This window comes from Chrysoperla carnea, chromosome X (assembly GCF_905475395.1).
Source record: "Chrysoperla carnea chromosome X, inChrCarn1.1, whole genome shotgun sequence".
Classification (NCBI taxonomy): Eukaryota; Metazoa; Arthropoda; class Insecta; order Neuroptera; family Chrysopidae; genus Chrysoperla; species Chrysoperla carnea.
Genome location: NC_058342.1, coordinates 22,375,752 through 22,397,975, shown reverse-complemented (window position 1 = coordinate 22,397,975; position 22,224 = coordinate 22,375,752). Strand labels below are relative to the sequence as shown.

General features: G+C 30.1%; 1 protein-coding gene across 5 annotated transcripts in view; it reads right to left on the bottom strand.

Moving 5' to 3' along the window:
* Window positions 1-22,224, bottom strand: part of LOC123302694 (trithorax group protein osa) — a 59,504-nt gene that overhangs the window by 7,964 nt on the left and 29,316 nt on the right. For 4 of the 5 annotated variants that reach the window (XM_044885730.1, XM_044885731.1, XM_044885732.1 and 1 more), the window contains 3 exons: window positions 12,704-12,901; window positions 5,753-5,800; window positions 223-439 (listed from right to left, as the gene is read on the bottom strand). In XM_044885730.1, the coding sequence (XP_044741665.1) occupies window positions 223-439; window positions 5,753-5,800; window positions 12,704-12,901 (463 nt within the window). The remainder of the gene's footprint in view (window positions 1-222; window positions 440-5,752; window positions 5,801-12,703; window positions 12,902-22,224) is intronic. The other variant, XM_044885733.1, reaches the window with a different exon arrangement.

The window sequence follows — 22,224 nt, the reverse complement described above, 5'->3', positions numbered from 1 at the left end:
TTGCAATTTCTTCATGAAATTGCATAACATAAACTGATGCTCATTGCTCATTGATTGCATAACATAAATGAGCGAAGATTACTGAATAAGGGAAAACATTTTTAAGGTACAACTTCTTACAAAGTTGTACGCTCGATTATTTCTGTTAATTCTTTCACTTTTTAAATATTCAAAACAAAGAAAATTAAGCCTATTTAAGAAAAGAAAAATGATAGTAAGTACCTGGTGAAGGTATTGACGCTGATTTAGCACCCTTCTTTTTAGATGTGGCCTCAACTTGATTAATAATCGGTTGTGGATCAATACCACCCCTATCAAATTTACACTCGAATGCCAATAAATTTTTAGTATAATGTTTTCTTAATGTGTATGCCGCACTTGACGATGCCCCAATACCCAACATACCAGCAATATCTTTCCAAGTTTTATTTTTGGTTACCTAAATTAGACAACACAATATTTTGAATTAATAACCTTCCCCTTGTAATTCGTCGATCATGCAATATTTAATAATTCCACAAAAGCAATTTTACTAACAGGAAAAGGTGACTAAACTATATATTTTTTTTCATTTTTTTTTTTAATTGAAGCTTCTTTTATTAAACACAACAAATAAAATAAAAATTTGACGTACGCGCGTTGTTTGATTTAAAGCTTGTTACGTTTTCTAAATGAGTGAATTTGAGTGAAATACAACTGTTGAAATCGAATATGAACAAATTATACAATTTCTACGATGAAAGACACTTTTTTTTGGTAATATTTACTATAGCACCTTCAAGAAATGTGCTAACTAGACGACTCGAATTACTTTTATTTCATAAAAAATGTCATTTTAATTAGAAAAAAAATAATGGATAGGTTGTGTCGACACTCCTCATACTAGCCAGAGCGAAAAAAATGACTTCATAATGCAATATTCTTGCTGGATTATGTTCAGGGGTATCTTCCTCGAATGTAAACTCAAGTTGGCGCGAGTTCTAATCGTCCGTTTCAACACGTTTTCCAAGATGGTGGCTGAAATTCAACCCCCCCCCCCAATCCCACCAACTCGGGTTTACATTCGGGAAATACTCTTGAACAACAAGAAAATCCTTTCTGTAGAAAATTGCAGAAAAAAAGTACCCGGTTATTGGCCTATTAAGAGTAACACGTAATTCGTAAATTGCTTTGAAAACTAGTACGAGTTGTGATTGTCTAACGAGACTTTTATAGTCGGTTGATTTTTTTGGAGTGGACTGGAACAATTCGTTTTCTCGTATGAAGAGTTATTTCGACTTGTGGATTCTTACAGAGCATATAATCAGCTAATTTCTTACGAAAAATTCCGAAATTTGTTGAGATGTTACGAAAACTAGCATAATTCATAATGCCCTACGAGTGTTATGGATTTGTAAATTCTTACGATGAAAAAGCATCATCCACGAATTTCTTTCTAGCTGTATAGATTTTCGTCAGAAATCGAGTAATCCTTATAGTCTTTATAAGCGAATTACGAAATGTGCTACTTATGGTCTTTAACGTTACTAGCTTTCGTTAAAATTTGATTGATTCTATTTTAATGAAAATTATCAAAATTGTATTTTTTTATATCCACGCCTTTTTTTTTATAAAATAAAAGTAACTTGTGCCATCTAAATAACGTTTTTCTTGAAAATGCTATAGTAAATAATCACTTTTTTTATTACAGTGAAATCCCGACTTAAGTCTTCGTCACATGGTGTGTCTCGTTAAATAAATAAACAGTGAAAACTCGTGGAAGATATATGTACGATTCACTTAAAAAAGATAAAATTGTGAAACTTAAATAAAAGAGACTAGCGCCTCTCTTATCGTTTCTTGGTGGGATACGAATTTTCCTGTGTTTGTTTTCGACTTCATCATCTCAATAAAAATCTGTAGTTGTAGACCTAATTATTGCTTTGGAGCGACGAACAGTATTGTAATCGTAAAGTAAAAAACAGGTGCTTGTTTAAAATTATGAGTGGCGAGAGCTTTGAACAAATGACTTTGAGAGCTCGGATATGTATGCAAATTAATTATATAGACACATCTGTTACTATTTTTTGGTGGTTTGGTGCTTTAGAGTTCCTGAGATTGTTATTCCCAAAGAAATATGCTCCGTAATTTACCAAATCAAGGAGTGGCTATTACAATCCCATCTTGTGATTACTGAGAATTTGAGCAGGGCATGCGAGAGATTGTGATTATGCACAGCTAGAGCATTAGTAGTAGACTGTGTTTAATTGAAACTGACTAGAATACAGTTGCGAAGGATAGTAACTCTCCTGACAGGACTTGTCGGTTGAACTACCATCTTCATAGCTTGAGGGATGTTTGGGTCCGAAGCTTTCGACCTATCGATCCTAGCAGATAGATTCAGATATAGAAGTTGTGGGATTCTGCGTTGGCTCTGACATCGACAGAATCCTGTAGCCTCATTTGCTTAAAATAGCACCTTTCCCTGCGAAACAATTCGCTTCCGGGTGGCGAGTAGTTTCCAAGGAAGGCACAAAGAACACCTTAGTCTATCTGCTGGGAACTCATGTGCTGTACCCATCTTATTATTATTAATAACTTAAAAAGAATGCAGTTGATAAGATACATTTTTTCAGAAACCGGTTGTCAGAAAATAAAATACTTCCTAAACAATTGCATGGTACAAATTTTAATATTATTAGATTAACCCGACGTATCCTCACGTTTTGGAGAAATCCCCCTTAATGGAAAGTAGTACACGATGATTATCTTCATCCACTGAAATTTATTGAGATGATAAATAAAGTTAAATCAAATCCATTAAATTTGTGACGACAAAAATAACATAAAATTTTCACGATTTAAAAAAAAAAAAAAATTGTAAACATTTTCAAAAAAATAAAAAAAATATATAAAAAAAAATATACGATTAATCAAAAAATCCGAATAAAATTGAGTATGCCAATATTTGCTAAAAATTCCAAATTACATTCGCATGCAAATAAAATTTAGTTGAAAAATTTCGTTAACAATTCTTTTAATTAGATTTTTATTGGAACAAAAAATGAACCGACCGAATATTAATTACCTACAAATTTTTTGAGAAAAATAATTACTTTATGAAATAACTTTAAACAATTTTTGATAAATATGATATCAGAAAATTTCAAAGGAAATTTCCAAATTATGTTCGCCTTTTTATTCTCATCTAAGAAAAAAACTTCGTAAGTATATTTATTGTAAATATGATACGAGAAAATTTTTATGGAAATTTTAAATAAAAATCTAATTAAAATTTTTGTGATTCTACTGAGTAAAAAATTTAATTTAAAAATAATAAATAATAGTACAAGAAATAGCTCAAAAATTTTAGGAACTCGTTAAAAACTTTTGTTGAAGTTAGTTGAAACAATTTAAAATCAAATGTCAAAGTTGCTGATACGTGGTGGTTTTGGGAAATTTAATTAAAAAATAGTTTTCCTCCAACAACTTTAAAACGATAACAAAATTGGCCAAGATGTGCTACTTTTTACGCAAAATACTTTCGTTCATGTTATTATATATGCTGATATGCGCGAAATACCAAATTTTACCAATTTTTCAATCGAAAAAGTGTGACACCACTATAAAATCATGAAATAACAAAGATATTAGATTGTTTTTCGTTCCTGTAAAAAATTGGTCTTTCTGAGGTATGAGTCATTGAAATATCTTTTTGTCTCTGAAAAAGTAAGTAATTTTATTTGCGTCATAGCTCATAGATGTCAAAGTTTAGGGTTCCGCGCATATCAGCTTATATAATAACTAGTGATATTCCGGGTAGTCGGCAACTTTCGTATTCGGTGACTAGTCGGCAAGGAGCGCCGATTATCCGATTTCTTATCATTTTATTAAGCCTTTCTTTTTGCTATGAGTAAATTTTAATTGAGCTCTTTCACTTTAATAACAGTAGTGTCTTTATTCTTTTACACAAAAACATTGCTCTGGCCCGTGAAAAAGCAAAATTCAAGAAACAATGGGAAGTAAACCAAATTCCGAAAAACTCACAAGCGGTGGTTGCAGCTTGCAAGTGTCACGGGAATTTCTGTATATTTCCGATACCGTGAGCGACTTGATCGGCCTACTAGTCGATTTTTTACAACCGACTAATCGATTAGTAGGCCAAAGTCGTAGTGGTCAGATCTCTAATAATAACACAAAGAAAGTGCATATCGTTTAAAATAGATCGTTTAAATTTAACTTTTTTCAGTTAATGTATAGTTAAGTTGTTGAAGGAAAAATGTTTTTTCAACTTTCAATTTTCCAAAAGTTCTACGTGACATGTTATTTTAAATCGTTTCAACTGTTTAGAACCAAATTTTCAACGAGTTTATAAACTTTTTGAGGTTAGAGTAAATAAATTTCTCTATTTTTTGTGCTATAAGTGCAAATTCAATTAATAATCAGCCAATTCTAAAATAATAAATTTTTGAAAGGCTCGTAAGTTTTTCATGAAAAAATACTGAATAAAAATTTTAAAGGTTATTCGATACAACACAAATAATCATAAAAATTGCAAGGTAATTTTTATTGCAATGTTCTTATTCTTGATGAAGAGTTTAACCTTACTACTACATTCAAATTCGATGAATTCGATGCATATTTAAAACTTTTTTCGAAAGCTTTCAATCATTGATATGATTTTTTCAATTATGAAATTTTAAAAAATAAACATGGATCGAATAACCTTTCACCCAAATTCCATTTATGTATAAAGTCGTTTGATAAAGTTTAAGAGACGAAATGGGGTACGAAATTTCTATGCTTTAACATTGCCTCTACCAACTTAAATTTATAAAAATTAATTTTTGTTGACTTCGAATTGAATTGAAATAAATACCACGATACTCAAAATAAAATTGTATATTAATAAATTCTATTAAAAAAAATTTAATTAAAAAACATACAACTTCGCTTAATATCGATATTTTGATTACAACGCAATCATCGTCAGTAGCTAAATTTACACATTACATAATGAGTAAATTTAGCTACTGACAATAGTTGCGTTGCAATCGAAATTTCGACATTTTGCGAAATTTCGATTTTTCGATTTATTATTTCGTGAGGCAAATTGTTGAGACCATGTACAATTTTAGACCTTATATGGGATTGACACGAGAATTGATTGAAGAAAAGTTTATGCAAAGCAAGTTAATTATGGAGGTGTTTGAAAGAATTGATGAGTTGAGTTGAAAAAAACTACATTTTGTGTCTACAGCTCGTATGATTTGAACTGTCCAAGGCGCTTGGCATGAATCCAAGAGGTTCGGGATGAGTCTTGGTGCGAGTGTATTTTTGTCAATTGTCTTTCGTGATTTAATTCAATAAAATGAATTAAAAATTTGCAAAAGCAATGATTCAGCATAGATTTTAAAAGTATCCACAAATATAAAATTAATTTCGATATCAAATGAAAATTCAGTTAAAAATGTAAATAAAACATATATTTGGCAAACCGAGAATCAAATTAAAAACGTGAAATTTATCCTGAACAAAATATATCAAACGACCTTAACTTCATGAAAAAACTTTCGACCTTTAAAATTCAATAAAAAAATTTAGTAAAAATAAAAATATTTATTTTTCAAAATTTTGAAATGAATGAAAATAATATTTAATTTCAGTGAAAAATCACGAGATTTGCGAATTTTTAGATTTTTAATTTCAGTTTGTTTGTTTTTTTAATGTTTTTTTAAAAATAAAAAAATAAAATAAAAATTTTCAAAAATACCTTGGAATATGGGACAGTAGGACGGATATTGTTGGATGATGGGGAAATCTGAAAAAGGAAAATTTATGTCTATGATATTATACACAATATAAATAAAGATACTGATTTTTTGTTTGTAAATGAAAATTTGTTTGCGAAAAAATGTTGCCGCGTTAGTATTGTTAGCAAAAATCAGTAAAAGAGATACACAGTAAAAAGATTCGAAGTTGTGAAAGAGAATATGCCTGTTTTCCCAAAATTATTCCAACTAAGACACTTTTCTTTTAAAAGATTAAGCAACCTGTATTTTTAATTCAGGCTATTTATATTTACAAAATTTACAAGTTTTAACAGTATCTTAGCCTTTATTAAATTTTGTTAGTAAAAGAATACAAAGAGTAAAACATTTCTTCATCCCGGCGTATTTCTTTTAAAGATATTCGAAACATCCAAGATATAAGACGAGGAACGATAAGCATATAAAAAGACACCTCCCCCCCATACTGTGGAAAATTGTATAAACTTGTTATTGTGTGTGTCCAGTTACGCTCATAAGGTGGTATTATTGCGGCTGGGGAAATATTGAGCAGCTAGTGTAAAGCAACCAGCCATCTGATCGCTTCGTATTCACAAAAACCTTCTCACGTTGCTTCGTTGTCGCATGATATTGATATGAAGGGGGTCACTATTATATGCTTTTCTGTCGTTCTCTTGTTCATTTCAAGTTATTTCCCAAAGTTCAAAAACATTATTTCGAAAAATTTCACTAAATTTTGATCATTCTAAACAAAACCTATAAGACATTGAGGATATCTCTAAAAATAGATCCTAGAATAGCACGAACATGAAAATTAGCACGTTTTCAACGAACGTTAATTTCGTGCTTCAATTTTATATTAGAACACGGGAAACATTTGAGTTGTTGAGCAAAGATGAAAAATAAGTAATAATTTGAAAGTTACAATGTTAAAAAACTGTTTCGAAAGAGAAACGATAACACCCGAAGAAAAACTGTTCGTAAAATATCGTGTGACGTAATCATTTTAATTATATATGTATATATTTATACATAGGCTTTTTATTTTAATATTTCTACGTCACGATCATAGCACTCTATGTTTTATGTACTATGTACTTTTTTATATTTTATTCATCATAATGATCTTATATTTAATTAAACGAAACTTTTATACAAATTTTCTTGAATTGACGCGCATTATGATTGAGTCCGCCTATTTGAGGAGGTTGTTTGATTCAGAAAATATTTCTTCTCTACCTGATATTGTATTTCGATTCGGAATAAAATGATCGTTTAACTTTTACGAAAAAAAAAAAAATTTAAATTGTATATTAAGAAATTCTATATATTTCGATTGCAACGCAACCATCGCCAGTAGCTAAATTTATTCATATAACACATTACCAACATTCTTCCTTCTATTATGTTATACGAATAAATTTAGCTGACGATTGTTGCGTTGCAATCGAAATATCGATATTTAGCGAAATGTTAGTGGGTTGTATGTTTTTTAATTATATAATTTCTTAAAATACAATTTTATGTCGAGTATCGTGGTGTTTATTTCAATTTTATGAGTTTTTTGCGTGATGCACAGACAAGAATCCTATAACGCTAACCTTTCATTTAATCTGAAATCACGAATTTCAATGAAAACACATTTAGAATGATCTAAAATTTAGACAACTTAACTGAATTTTTCATTTAATCCGTTGCTACTTTTCTTTAAATGTTGGATGATTTTCGAAATAATATTTTGAGGTTGGGGGAAAAAGGAATAAGGATATTAGAATCATGTATAAAATTGTAATTACATTTCGATGATTGCAGAAAAACGCCAGGATTAAGATAAATGCCTTACTCTATATAAATAACCCATTACTATTGTCATCTATTATATAATTTACTTTTACAAAATTTAATACAGTCAAACCTGGTTAAATAAAATTTATTTCATCTTTGCTTTTATGGAAATTTCCTACAATGCCATTTGATTTTAAAATTACGACTTATCAAAATTTTCTTGATGTGAATATAATATCATTTAAGCAAGTTTGACTGTACTAAGTTTTGCATTTCACAAAATAAATTTTGTTGAAATCGAGCGAATATTAAGCTTATCAAATAACAAAGCATCGAAATTTTAAACTTTGCAAAAGTTTTGTTATTTGATTTACTAAATTTTGCATTTTTTGCTTGTTTTAAAATTGTACCATCACGAAAAAAGATGTTTCTTTCCACGTAACTAAAAATGTTTCTGGAAATTAGAAAGTATCAAAAATTTTTCTGAATCAAAAGACAATTCAATTTTTTTTAATGCAAAAAATCTAAAATTATAGGGAATAGCTTTAAAATAATCAGACAAAATTTTATACGAATTTATGGACTATTCCATAATTTTGGTAGAGTTCATTATATGTAAAACAAAAATGAAATTACAAATTTATTAAAATTTAGTGAAGTGAAAGTGAAGATAGAAGAGTGCAGTGCTTTCACTAAATCAACCAGAACGAGAAAATAATTATTTAAAGCAATATAAAATCATATAAAAATATGCCACGAAGTGAGGTCTACTGATTTCGAATTACTAAAAGTTTACGAAATCCACCGGTAATATTTTAAAAATCCAAATACTAAGATATATTTCATGTAACAATAAAAAATAGTTTTCGATAGGCAAAAAAAGGGAAAGGGGGAATTTTAAGAGCATAAACTTCCTCCATTTCGAGAAGAATTGGATTTCCCTACGCACAGAAGTAGCAATTACATTAAATCCAGGACCGACCAGGTTTAAACATTTGGTTATATAATCGTAGCGAAAATGGATTATATTTCCATCTCCTCTTTCGGTATAAGAAAGTTTGAGAGCCTTTAATTTCTCAATTTGTCTCAGTATTGTCTAAGAATTGCCTATGTAATGACGGAGAAGTTGTTTTCCGACTCGTTTTAAACTTTTTTTCTATTTCTACGTTAGTTCTACGAAAGAAGTCTCCTGAGAAGCTCTCGGATAAAAACAAAACGGCATTTTTCTAAATTTTATCACGGTTCTTGTAAATCATCAAGGAATTCGAATGAAATCGGTTTTCTCATTAATTTGAAATATAATTCCGGGTTGAATACAAAAAAATTCACTTCATTGCAGGCAAATGTGTCGTGTTGTTGCGATTTTTATCCTCCAAGCCGAAAATATTTACCCTGCAGTGCTTCTCTAATGATTTTTAGATTCCGACGATCAGTCATGGAAAGAAAAAAATTTGAGTTTTTGGAACGGTAAATGTTTGGCTGATTCGTTAACATTTAATGACGAACGATCCAGCTGATTACCGTGCAAAGGCTGGCACAGGCAAGGATTCTTGGCTGCCTTCAGTCTTCAATGAGCGTCGTGCTCAAATTTTTCGGCAAATCAGATTCAACAAAAACATACTTTGACGATGGTACAAATCCAGTTGCGAACTACTGAATTCATATACAATTTTGTCTGAGTTAAGCAACAGAAACATTTCAATAAAGAGATACCACATATAAATGCAATTTTTATCTCTTCCAATTTTCCAAAAAAATAATATAAAAAAAAACAAATGCTACACATTTTTTCGAACATCGTGACAGTACAACATTAAAACACAGAAAAAGCAGTTATTTTTTAAAGGTTAATACATTAAAAATTTGTACACACATAATGAAAAACACAACAGATGACAGTAGTAAAATAAATAATAAATTCTATGTAGGATGAACTTTTAATAACCAACGGCGGGGATTCAATCAAAATGAAACTTAATTTTTGCTAGGGCATTTTGTTTCTATAATTTCTCAGATCGTAACGTCTATTTGTAAATAGCAATTCATAATTAATCAATACCTGGTAGTCGCATGCTTCGTTGGACAGTTTATAGTAGTCACTGTCATGGTAAATTTTTTTTAAAACTACATTTTTATGGACATACAACGTCAGTGGTCTAAGAAGCGGTGATCAGAACGATTAAAATAGTGCTTGCGTGAAACAAAAACTTTAGTGGATACAACGCCACGATTGAAGATTGGATTCGTAAAAGTAAATTCTAAAATTTTTAATGAGAAATCTAAAAAAAAAAATACACCAGAGAGGCATTTACTTTTGACAGATTAAATATTGTCGAAAAAAAGAACTATCTATAGCTTCTAAGCATTTCGATTTGCACATCTTGGTGGTTTGCTCTTCGGCGAAATGCCCTGTCGAGTTTTCCTAGATTCAGGCAGGCAAGGACTGTTTTTTAGATCATCTATTTAAATAATACGGTTATTCAGACTTTGATGTGGCTTAGACGATAAAAATTAGTTAGCCATACACGAATACGTTTCCTATATGAAAAGGCGAAGGAAAGCACACTCATTTTTCACGAATTTCTAGAGAATTTGTGGAGCTCCAAACAAAATACTGCGTTTGTTTAAGTTTGGACCTGGCTTTAATAAAACTTTTTATAGTATCTAAATAACCAGCTAAGTGGTCGAGCGAGTAAAGCCGTAATCGCCTCTAACCGTTTGATCTTAGCCTCGGAGGTTGCGAGTTCGAATCCAGGCAGCGGAGCGGTAGCCGACTCCACTCACACCATAAAATTGCATGTATTCGGATGTAAATAAAATTAATAAATAAATATTAAAAATAATGATGTGAGTGGCCTCTGTTATAGACGTGTATTTCTATAAAAGAGTAGAGGAGCAAATAAGGCACAGTACATTAAAATGTATAATACAGTATGTATCTTTTGTCTTTTCATTCAATGAAAGCTGAGTCTAACATGTAGGATTTACCAGTTTTTTTAGTCTTGGCGCTGAAATCTCATAGGCTTGGTGCTACATTTTTTCTTCTATAAAATCATGGACAATGCTTCAGTTGATCAACAACAATGCTTCTAAACATTTTTTAGCGGGAAAACTTCATATGCAGGAAACATTTTGAAAGTTAGAGTAATTTGTTTCATTTTAAATCGAATCACTTGAAATAATAAAAAAAATATTCATCTTACATAGAATTTATGAAACCCCAACATAAAAATGCCAATTTTGAGCTTGATTTTTTTGAGTATGCACAATTAAAACACGACAGACACATAGCAGTAGTATAATCAAGTAATTATTCGAACATTTTTTTTTTCTAATTTACTTGAATTCTTGTGTATTTTTTACGTTTCAAACCGCGTCTTTAAATTCTCGAAAAATCTACCATTTACTGAGTATCTATATTCATATTATGTAAAAGCAAAATTCTAGCTGATTGGAACAGTGGAATTTTCTAGGTGAAGGGCTTCAAAATTATTATTTAAAAAAAAATAAAAAATAAAAAAAAAACAGGCACCATTTTTTGAAATGCCAGTTATGGTCTGCCTGTCTCATTTCTCACTTCACCTATTTATATTCATTTCAAAAGAATTCAAAAACAAATATTCTAGAAAGAATTTTGCAAACACCAAATTGAAAATTAAAAAAAAAAAAAAAAGAAAATGAAAAACCAAAAAAAATTAAAAAATAGAGAGAAAAACACCCTTAAATAGAAATTTCACTGTGTTCATTTCATTAAAAAAAATGCAATATAAATACAGTAAAAATAATATTCTTTTATTAGAAAAATTAGCCCCAAATTTTAGACCCTGCGAAAAAAACGTATTTAGGGATGTCGAAGTTTGTAAAAAATAAAGATTTTGAGTCTTTTTGAGATATTTTTGTTCGTATTACGGAAGTTAAATTATTTTCAAATGTACAAAATATTGGGTTTTATCCGGCGATGCTTTGCACACTTTCCGAGAGACAATTATTGAAAATTTAAGCATTATTACAATGCTTCCAAAAAGAAAAAACTGAGTCATCTGGCATTATTCTCGATACTGAGTTATTCTCGACTAAGAGATCAATATAACATGTTATTAAAGCAGAGAAGGGATTCGATGGACCCAATTTGATAGTTCGGATCGCGCGAATGATATGGATATCAAGTATTGTTAACGTGAAAGGGATGTAGCGTCTACTTGCTGGTCAAGTAGACAATCGCTCCTAAAATTTTCTTGCCGAAGCCAATTATTTCCATAGCAAGATTCTCCGCGAGAGTTCAAATCAAAAGGTGGCCTGAATTTTAATATGAGAAGTATCGCTGTTCGATTCTTTCCAAAGGACTCTAGTTGTTATTCAGACACGTCACCCGAATCACAGCAGGAACGAGAATTAAAAGGTGATGCTCCTTATATATTTTTTTCGCAATTTATATATTTTTTCTGCCACATAGCGAGATCTTTCTTATTCCTTTATACATTTTCATGATTTACCCCTCATTTTAAAGATGAAAAATAGACTCACGGTTTAAAAACGTACCACTTAGGAATAAACAGGCAAGAGAAATAATATTAAGATTGAATTTTGTTCAGTATGCAATTTGTATATCATATCTGTAATAAAATTGCCTATAAAAAAAAGAAAATAAATTACTGTTGATATTTATCACTTATATATTATTTCTGTAGCCTGTTTTAGCCATGGGTATCGCAATGCGAAATTACGCACGAATCGAGCTAGTTGATACATATTAAACTTGGAGTGTTCATTTTTGGGTATCTCTATACTCGGAGACGGAAGGAACTCACTTGCTGATCAATTCCATTTGAGGTGAATGATTTTTTCTCAACGATTTCCAATTTTTTGCTAAAACTATTTTGGGAAAATTTTAAATTCGATTTAAAATCGTAAAAATTAAATTTTGATATCTTTGTCTGCAATCAAAATACGTTTTTCCTTCAAGATTCTTGGTATCTGGACTAATTTTTCAAACGATAACGTTTTGAAATAAACATTATTTTTACTGTATTATATAATAATAAACAACGTTATAAACGTGAATAAAATACTTAAGTATACTTAGTAGTTAATTACGAATAAGTCAGTACATATAAAAGAAACTTAATTAATGGGACGGAACTACACTGCACCTTGCATACCTCCATAAAACCCCCTCTGTCTTTAACATATAAATATAAACGAAACAGATCGAGGGGGTTCTTGGAGATGGTAGGACATGTTGTTATTGGTGTACGTCGTTCTTCCATGAATGCCAGTAATTTATCCAGCCAGGCACGTCGATCAGGACTATCATCCATTTCATATAATTTTGATAAACTATCACTTTTCTGGAACAGACATTTTGGAATAAAAAATATTTGATTAAAAATTGCAATTGTACATAAAATACAGGGAGTTTCAAATCTATTGAATTAGAAGAGCATAGTGATTAAAGAAAAAATTCTAAGCAGAAGGACTGTAATAAATACGTTATGCAGTTTTGAAAATATTTCGATTCATTAAAAAAATTTTTTTCACGACCAAAATGAAAATTAAATAAAGAAATGGAATCACAGGGAATACCAAACAAGAACATTACATTTGATTCAGTTGGACGTTTCGTCTCTTTGTTGAGACTTATTCAGCAATTACAAATAATAATTATCAAAATTACAATATAACCTCAAACTAAACAAATAAGTTCTGAATTTTTATTTGTATATTTTTGTTAAGTAATTATGTATTTGAGGTTATATTGTAATTTGGATTATTACAATTTAGAGTTGCTGAAGAAGTTTCAATAAAGAGACGAAACATCCAACTAAATCAAATGTAATGATATTCCTAATCTAATTTCCCTGTGATTCAATTTGTTTATATATATATTGCTAACAGGATAAATTGTAGCAAATTTTATTTTCTACAACTTTGCTTATTGTAAAAATTCAATTTAATTTAATATTATTCGAGATATTCTTAAAATTACAAACGATAATTAACGAAGTCCTTAAATTATAAACGATAATTAACGAAGTTCTATACAATTTGGTCTTCTAAATCAATCTGCTCTTTTAATGCGATAATTTGAAATATCATAAACAACTTTTATTTTAATTTAATTCTAAATTCATGCTTTCTCTTCTATCAGGTCGATAATACATTTGCTATTCACAATACTATCTTAATAAACGAGTCGGTAAAAATCTTATCGAAGAACACTTTCGATGAATATCAAACTGCATGCTTTTGTTAGTTTTAACGTTTATAAAAGTTTAAAAAGAAATATTACAGCAATGTTCATGAAAGACTGTTCAATTTATGGACATATGGCATATTAATAATATGCATTCCTTTAAAAGTAGCGTGCTACTAATTAGCAAATGTATTCTCGCTCTCATATTATACTTTATTACCAAGGAAATTTTAAAATAAATACATGCACAATTTTAAGAGGCGTTTGGACAACTTTGAGCATCTTTCATCTATTAATTTTGTCAGCATGCTTTAAAGCTTGAAGTCTATAAGCTTCTAAAGTTTAAAATTCGATTAAAAAAAAAAATTACTTCTCATAAATCGATTTTGCTTTAAATAATGTAAATTTGTTTTCTTGTGCTTACTTAATGGATGAAAATGCCCGCCCTTAAACTATTTACGTACACTCGAATGTAAAAAAAATGAACCAATAGAGCGCAGTCTTATTGAATTACGGGTTCATATTTTTCGCATTCAATTGTACTCAATAGATTTTTACTAACGAAAAATTATTGAAGTCTCCCTAAAAATGAGTTTACGTCATCTAAACTAATATTATAAAGAGGAAACTTTTGACTTTTTGTTTTTGTGTTTGTAATGTATAAACTCAGAAGCTACTTGACCGATTTTGAAAATTCTTTCACAATAAAAAACTACAACATTTCAATGAGACCAAGTGGCCCGGTTGGATAGGACAATGAAAGCTTTAACCGCGTTGATCTCAAAATTACATTTTCCAATCCTGTGACATCGATATAGCTCAAAAACTCTCTCGATTTTAAATTCTTTGTTAATAAAATGTTGACAGTATTTCTGACTAGGCATAAGCGTAAAATTATTTTCATAAATTTATCGCCTTTTTGACAAAAAAAGAAAAAATATACTTAACGATAGCGAAACTTGTCAAGATATTGACACACATCTTTGATTTTTAAATTTTCAAATTTTTCTATAAAAGGATTTAGATATCATAAGTTTTTTTTATTGTCGCCGAACCAAGTCGAATATCTAATAGAGAATCGATAATTTTAAATAAATAAATAATATTTACTATAAAAGTACATAACTCAATTTATGTTGTACCTTGGCGCATCATTTTATTATTTACAGGAAAATGATAAAATATTTATGATAAGATTTACAAATTAAATTTAAAAAAGAAATTATGTAGAAAGGAAGTACATATGTAATATTATTTATTCTCTCTGTATAAAAGGCAAGGTGGTGCAACATAAATGAAATTAACTCTATGTATAGTTTTACAGTAAATATTAAATTTATTTATTTAACATTAATTCTCTATTAGAAATAGTTTTGAACACGGTCTGTATACTTCATAAAATGTACATCACATTCTGTAATAATTAGTTCCTACAATGGAAAAAAGTACTCAAAAATTTTTCATCTGTCACATAATTCAATTTTTCTACAAACATGCTATGGGGATATAATAGTTGCATAACAATGAAAAATGAAATTATATATACAGGGTGGGCCATTTTGATCTATACACCTAAATATTTCGTTTTGTAGGTAACGAATTAAAAATTAACTTCAACAAAAGTTGTAGAGTTTGATGAGGGGGCATCATTTTCTGACATTTGATTGGACCTAGTTCTTCGGATTCGTTTAATAGCCAATTTAGATCCAAAACGGTAAGAGATAGAATAACACTTTAAATTAGAAACACTTTCGTATTTTCTTTCAATTAAATGCCATAAAGACATATATTTAAGTAGCATTTCCTCCGAAAGCTAATGTTTTTCGAAAAAGTGTTTTAACCAAAAATTGCAAATTTTTTGTGAGGATCAACTTTCTAATAATTCTTCCCGTTTAGGATCTAAATTGATTATTAAAAAAAAACCCGAAGAACTAGGTCCAATCTAATGGCCGAACATAATGTCCCCCATCAAACTCTGCAACTTTTCTTTAAGTTATTTTTTATTGGTTAATTACAAAACGAGATATTTAGGTGTATAGCTTAAAATGATCCAGCTTGTATAATGTATATATATTCCCCAAGTTTTAAAATTTAATGATTGATGACGTGAAACTCTTAATTTGGGCCGAATACAATTGGGCATATACTGTGACATAAAAGTGAAAAAAATCTAAATTAAATTAAAAAATATACTATTGGACATACTAATGAGAAGCAAAAATTTTCAGGAAATCAGGAATACTATAACCACCATTTATAGCAGGGAAAAAGAAATAGGATGGAACAAGCTATTTACCAAAAACGCATGCAGGAATATTTACATATTATTAAAGCCCTTTTACCTAAAATAAAATTTTTTTTTATTAGTTTACTCCAAGACAACTTCTACGATTATTCTCTTTAAAGTAAATGAGTCTGTATATCTGTGCATACTTAGGGACCGGTCTCTACCCAAGACAGAATGAGAACTACGGGTGGCTTGAATCCAGGATCGGCTTAGCTTGGATAACCCCACACAGGTATATCCTTCGCAAGTTTCAAGCAGTATGGCGATTTCGTAGTGGCAGCGGTAATCCCAATATCATGGGTTAGCGAAGTGGCAAGAGTGGCTGAGAAGTTTATTCTTCCCTAGCTTATCGTTTATGGGTTCAAGTCCTTTAATAGCGAAGAGTAGCTTTAATTCAGCGTAGTTCTGCACACTTCTTCGGTGTGTGTGGTTGCATCTAAAGTCAACTCAGCAACGCACAGCTACAAGTGCTATTAGATAGGGCGCGAACGTCAACCAAGGTAACGGTCCTGACCTGCTAGGGACTTTGATAGCCAAGGCAGAAGACACGCTAGAAGTTTTGGCGCGTCAACTGGGCGTACCCCACTGACCTGCCCTATCGGAGGAATCGGAGGAGGTCTTGTTGGGAGGTACTTGGCTCTGTTTGACCGTGGGGGTGTATCCGAATAAATTTTATTTGGTATTTGTCTCATGTACGACAAATACCAAATAACTTATTTTCGCTAAAAAAAGCCATTTTCGTTAAACAGACAGCCATATTGGATTCGCCACAGAATATTCCACATTGAAAAGTTTATATTGGTAATTTTGGACTACTTTTTTTGTTTATTGCCTTTAAATATAGAAATTTTCTTATGACAACCGTCCATACATATTCATTCCTAATTAATTTATATTTACAAATATTTCAAGACTAAATTCAAATCGATCAATCAACACGAAACCATTTCGAATACAACTCTAAAAATAATGCGTAATAAATAAAGAAAATTATTTATGTTATCTCGTAAATTTTAGGAACTTACTAATCAAATCTCGACAAATATTGTACGTTAAAAAAATTCTTTTGGTTTAGTTTTAGAGAAAAATCTCACGTGTCAGAATTTATGAATTTTAAAAAGTTTAAATATAATAATATTTAAAAAAAAAAACTCACGAAAAACCGCCACATTTTAATTACACTTCTGATGTTGATAAAACGTAAAACGCTTTTTTCTTCGATAAGGAATTTTCAAAATTGATAATATCTTTCAACAATGAAAATTTGAAGATATTTTAATTCTAAAAACTTTATAATTCTAATATTAACTAAAATATAAAATCGTAATAAATTTTCATGTAATTCACGATATTTTCCAGACTAAGGACGAGACAGTAAGAATATGAAGACCTCCTAAGGCTCGTTACACCTACACAATGTTGTTTCAGCCCTTTTTTAGTTATTTTCTATTGCATGTATTTTAATATATATCATAACATTTAAAATCGTATAGTTTGGAGGCTTAAACTTTGTGAAACATTTTCTAATTTTCTTATATCACTTCCAAGGGTCTATATTAGTAAAGTTGTTGCGGCTATTACAGGACACTGGTTGGGCGGCAGGCAAGCTAAACGCCTGGACCTGGTAGTGTATCACGACTACTGCAGGAGCTGTCACAGTGGTGAGGGGGGGGAGATAATGTCTCATTTTCTGTCACTGCCTAGCTCTTGACATGAGGAGATGGACTTACTTGAGCCAGCCTCTCTTTGACGACCTCTCCGACCTAAGGCCGTCGACATCAAAGCACTCCTACTGTTGTTAAACCGCTCCAAATGGTTCATGGAGTAGTGGCCGGGGATGGGCCAACCCTTTTTCTGTATCACAACGGACCCTATGGTCTAAGTGTGTCCCATCCCAGGACAGCCACTCTAACCTAACCTAAGTATTCAAAATAGTGGAAGTTTATTTTCATTCCAAAAATAGCCAGAGCGAAAAAGAAGGTAGCTTCAAAATGCAATTTTCCATAGAAGGAATTATCTTGTTGAAATATGTTCAGGGGTATCCCACGAATGTAAACACAAGTTGGCGGGACAGAAGAGAGCCGTGAGCTTCAACCGCCATCTTGGAAAACATGTTTTATCAAACATCTCGTGAATCGTTCACCGTACAAAAAAAATAGTAGCGTTCATTTTCGTAGATACTAAAATTTTTCTTATCTTTTATTTAAAACTTTTTTCTGTATAATGCATAGGTTTTTATTTATAGCGCTCCAAACTTTTTTAAATATGGTTATTGCTAAATGCATATGCATTTAAGTATTAAGTTTGTAGCGCTATAAATAAAAAACCTATGTATTATACAGAAAAAGTTTTAAATAAAAGTTATAGAAAATTTTCTTATCTATGAAAATGATCCCTACTATTTATCTCGTACGATGCACGATTCATGAGATGTTTGATAAAACGTGCTTTCAAGATGGCAGCTGAATCTCGCGAACTTGAGTTTACATTCGCAGGGCACCCCTGAACATATGCCAACAAGAAAATCCCTTCTGTACAAAATTGTAGAAAAAAGTACTTTTCTTTCTTAAGTAAGTAGAATTGGCTACATTTATTTTTCCCTGAATATTTTGAGTTATAGTGAATAACTCGAAAATATGCTGTGCTTTAATTCGAAAGGAGGCATCCATAAAACCCGTGGCCCGAGAATTATTTTAAATCACAGAAGATTATGGAATGATAACTTCACCTCTACTGATACATTACCACATTCACCTCTACTGATACATTCTATGAGAGTGGTTACACTCAAGGTGAGACACAATGTAAATCGGACTTAACTTGAACAATTTTCGGACCAACTAATATATTATATTTCGAAACACATTAAAATTGATATGCGTATTTAAAATCGGATTATTTGATTCTATTTAAAATTGGATGAAGCTTGTAACATCGTGTGAAACACATAATGTAATCCAATATCAAGAGAGTAACAGTAAATACAGGGTGTTCCTAAAAATGTATACACTGATGATGTTTTAATGAGATGAATCAACGTGACTCACAATTACTTGTTTGCGAACTAAGTTTGTTGAAGAATAAACTGTATAGAATTTCTTTAAAAATCGGGTTTCGGAAAACCATAATCGTTCACCGCAAGAAGAGGAAAACAAAAAGATTTCAGCAGATTTCATCATCAGTTTTATCAGTTATGCCTAGTCCCTAATCTGAACGAATTTGGAAAATAACTAAGCTCATACAATTGCCCACATTATTTTGAATTTTCAAATTTTTTACTTATAATAAAATTTCTAAGTGTTACAAGTACTAAAAGATTGTATACATTTTTTTAAACACTTTGTATTTATTGATGACACTATTTTCCAGGAATAATAGGATGAAAACTTGTTACATAAAGCTTTTCCAGTATTCATACATTAAGATAATTGCAGAATTATTATGTCTATTTCAATTTAATTAACTAATCAAAAAGATTTTATTACAATTTGTTATTGATAGACAAAATTCTAGGAAAACTGTTTGACAAATTCATTTACTCGTCTGAATAGAATTATCAAAAAATATTTCGTAATTTCGAATATCTCAGTTTAATCAAAAGCATACATACACTTTCAACTTTTTGAAAATGAAGGAAAAAATTATTCCAATTACTTTTATGATCTTAAAAATGAACGTGGAGTGCAAAAATTAAAGGACCTCGCACAAATTATATGTAATCTGCATTTCGTTCAAACTTTTTCAAATTTTGGGGAATGATAGTTTAAGTCATTCTAAATAAAAGTTCCCATGGTCACAAGTCATGAAAATGACAGAATTTCAAGTTATCGCTAAATTAAAATTGGAAAACGTACTCATTTATATAAAAAAAATTTTTGTAATTTAATTGTCAAAAATCATGTACGTATATATGAAGCAGAAAATATTGATCTAAACAATTCTATTGATCCACTGAACATTTAACACTGCTTCTTCTTTGAATTTCGTAACATATTATTCAAAAAAAAAAACAATAGTTAAAAAACAACACCCTGACATTAAAAAACATACGTATGCATGTAGGTATACATATCTGTATATGTATTTGCCTATACACACATAGGCATATATTATACAAATAAATACATTTTTCAACTTACATTTAGCTATAACATGAAATCCTGTCATTTTCATGACTTGTGACCATGGGAACTTTACTTTAGAATGACTTAAACTATCATATGCCAAAATTTTAAAAAGTTTGACCGAAATGCACACTACATAATATAATTTGTGCGAGGTTCTTTAAAGTACAGTGGGACCTCAATAACTTGAACAACAACGGATATGCAACAATAAGTTAATGAGTTTTCGACTTTACAAGAAGTTCGAAATACTGAGGATTTAATTGCTAAAAATTTGACTTAGAAAGGCGCGATTTTCAAGTGATTATATTTTACTGACTTACGAAGTCTAATTTTTGAAATTCGGGTTACAGGGAAATAACATTTTGTTCGAGTAACAAAGTTGTATTTAGGAGTTCAGCGGAAGGTGATGACAGTTTTTTTCAACTTACTGAGGATTACGACTTAACGAGGTTCAAGTTATCGAGGTTGCACTGTAATTTAAAGTCCTTCCTTTGAGGGGGGGAGTGATTCAAGAAATTCTCACGTAATTTATGGGTGTCCCTTTATTATACAAATTGTATTTTAACGTACGAATCAATCCTAAACTGATCTTTTAACCTAGAAACTAGTTACGGTTGAATTGGGGAAGTTTGCGATACTTCAAAGTGGACGATAATGCTCCCTTGTGGACGCTAGAGTTTTGATTCTGAAAGTGGGCGGTTATCATTTCAAATGATACGATATTAAAATACGTGGAAGAAAAAAAATATAATAAAAAAGGTTTCCAAGAAATCGCTCGCACACAAACTATGGAAAATACTTTCGATGAATTGGAAGATAACTCCGATAAATACATACTTCAAACGATGGTAAAAATTTACCTTTGTTGCTCATTTACGAACTCGATCTCACTATTTATGTCCTGAACTCGCTGTAAAAATTTCAGCTTGATATCTTTTTTCGTTTTTGAGTTATCGTTTTCACAGACGGGCAGACAGACAACCGGAAATGGACCAATTAGGTGATTTTAAACTTGGGACTAAACTTAATATACTATGATATATTTCATATATACATGGTATAAAAATCGATTGTTAAATTGTTGCACTTTTTAAAAGCATCATCAGATAAAAGAATTAAATTCTAATCACAGATATTTATACTAAAGATACGTCATTTAAACTTTCAAAAAAGGGCATAAATATTAAAATAATTAGGCAAAAACAACACAGATACAAAATCAATAAAAACAAATTAAAATCGTATGATAAAATTTTGCTATAAAGTCTTTTCTTTTTTTTTCTTTTTATTGATTATGTATTTTTATCGAATAATTTTAATACTTATGCAATTTTTTGAAAGTTTAAATTGTCTGATGAAAAAGTGAAAAAATTGGTTTTTTAATTTAAAATAAATCGTGGAAGATTGCAAATTAACTTATTAAAATTTAAAGTGATAAATTTGTTTTAATTTTTAAAAAATCTCGTTTAAAAAGTAGAAAACTTTAAATATAATTATTCAAAGATAATTTCTTAAACATTAACGTAACCTCAAAGTAGATTTTTAATCACATTTTATAACAAAAATAAAACAAAATAATTTATAAATCATAATTAACTATAGTTCCAATAATACAACATAGATGGACCTACGGTTAGCTTTGTTGTCCCAGGACATTTAAAATTAAATATTTAATTTCGAGATATAATAATTGGAATGAAATTTGTTTTAATGAAAACTAGAATATATAAAATCTAACGTTCATAGTTATTTCAAAATTTTAAAAAAGATATCAAATCCCAAAGACTATTATGATTGCCTATTTTTGAACTTTCACCAGTGATCAGAAACGAATTTTCAAATTTGATGGCCAATTAGAAATTTTGATTATCGTTTTATACCAATTTAGCGGGGTTAAATTCGAATCCACAGAGAAAGTATTTATCCATAAACTTTATACAAAATCTTTTACTTATAAAATTAGGAATCGCTTTCATACTTTGGCGGTTTTAGTAAACGTTTTTGGAACGCATATTTTTGAGCTGCATTAAAATTGATTACCATGTAAAAAGCTCTATTTAATAC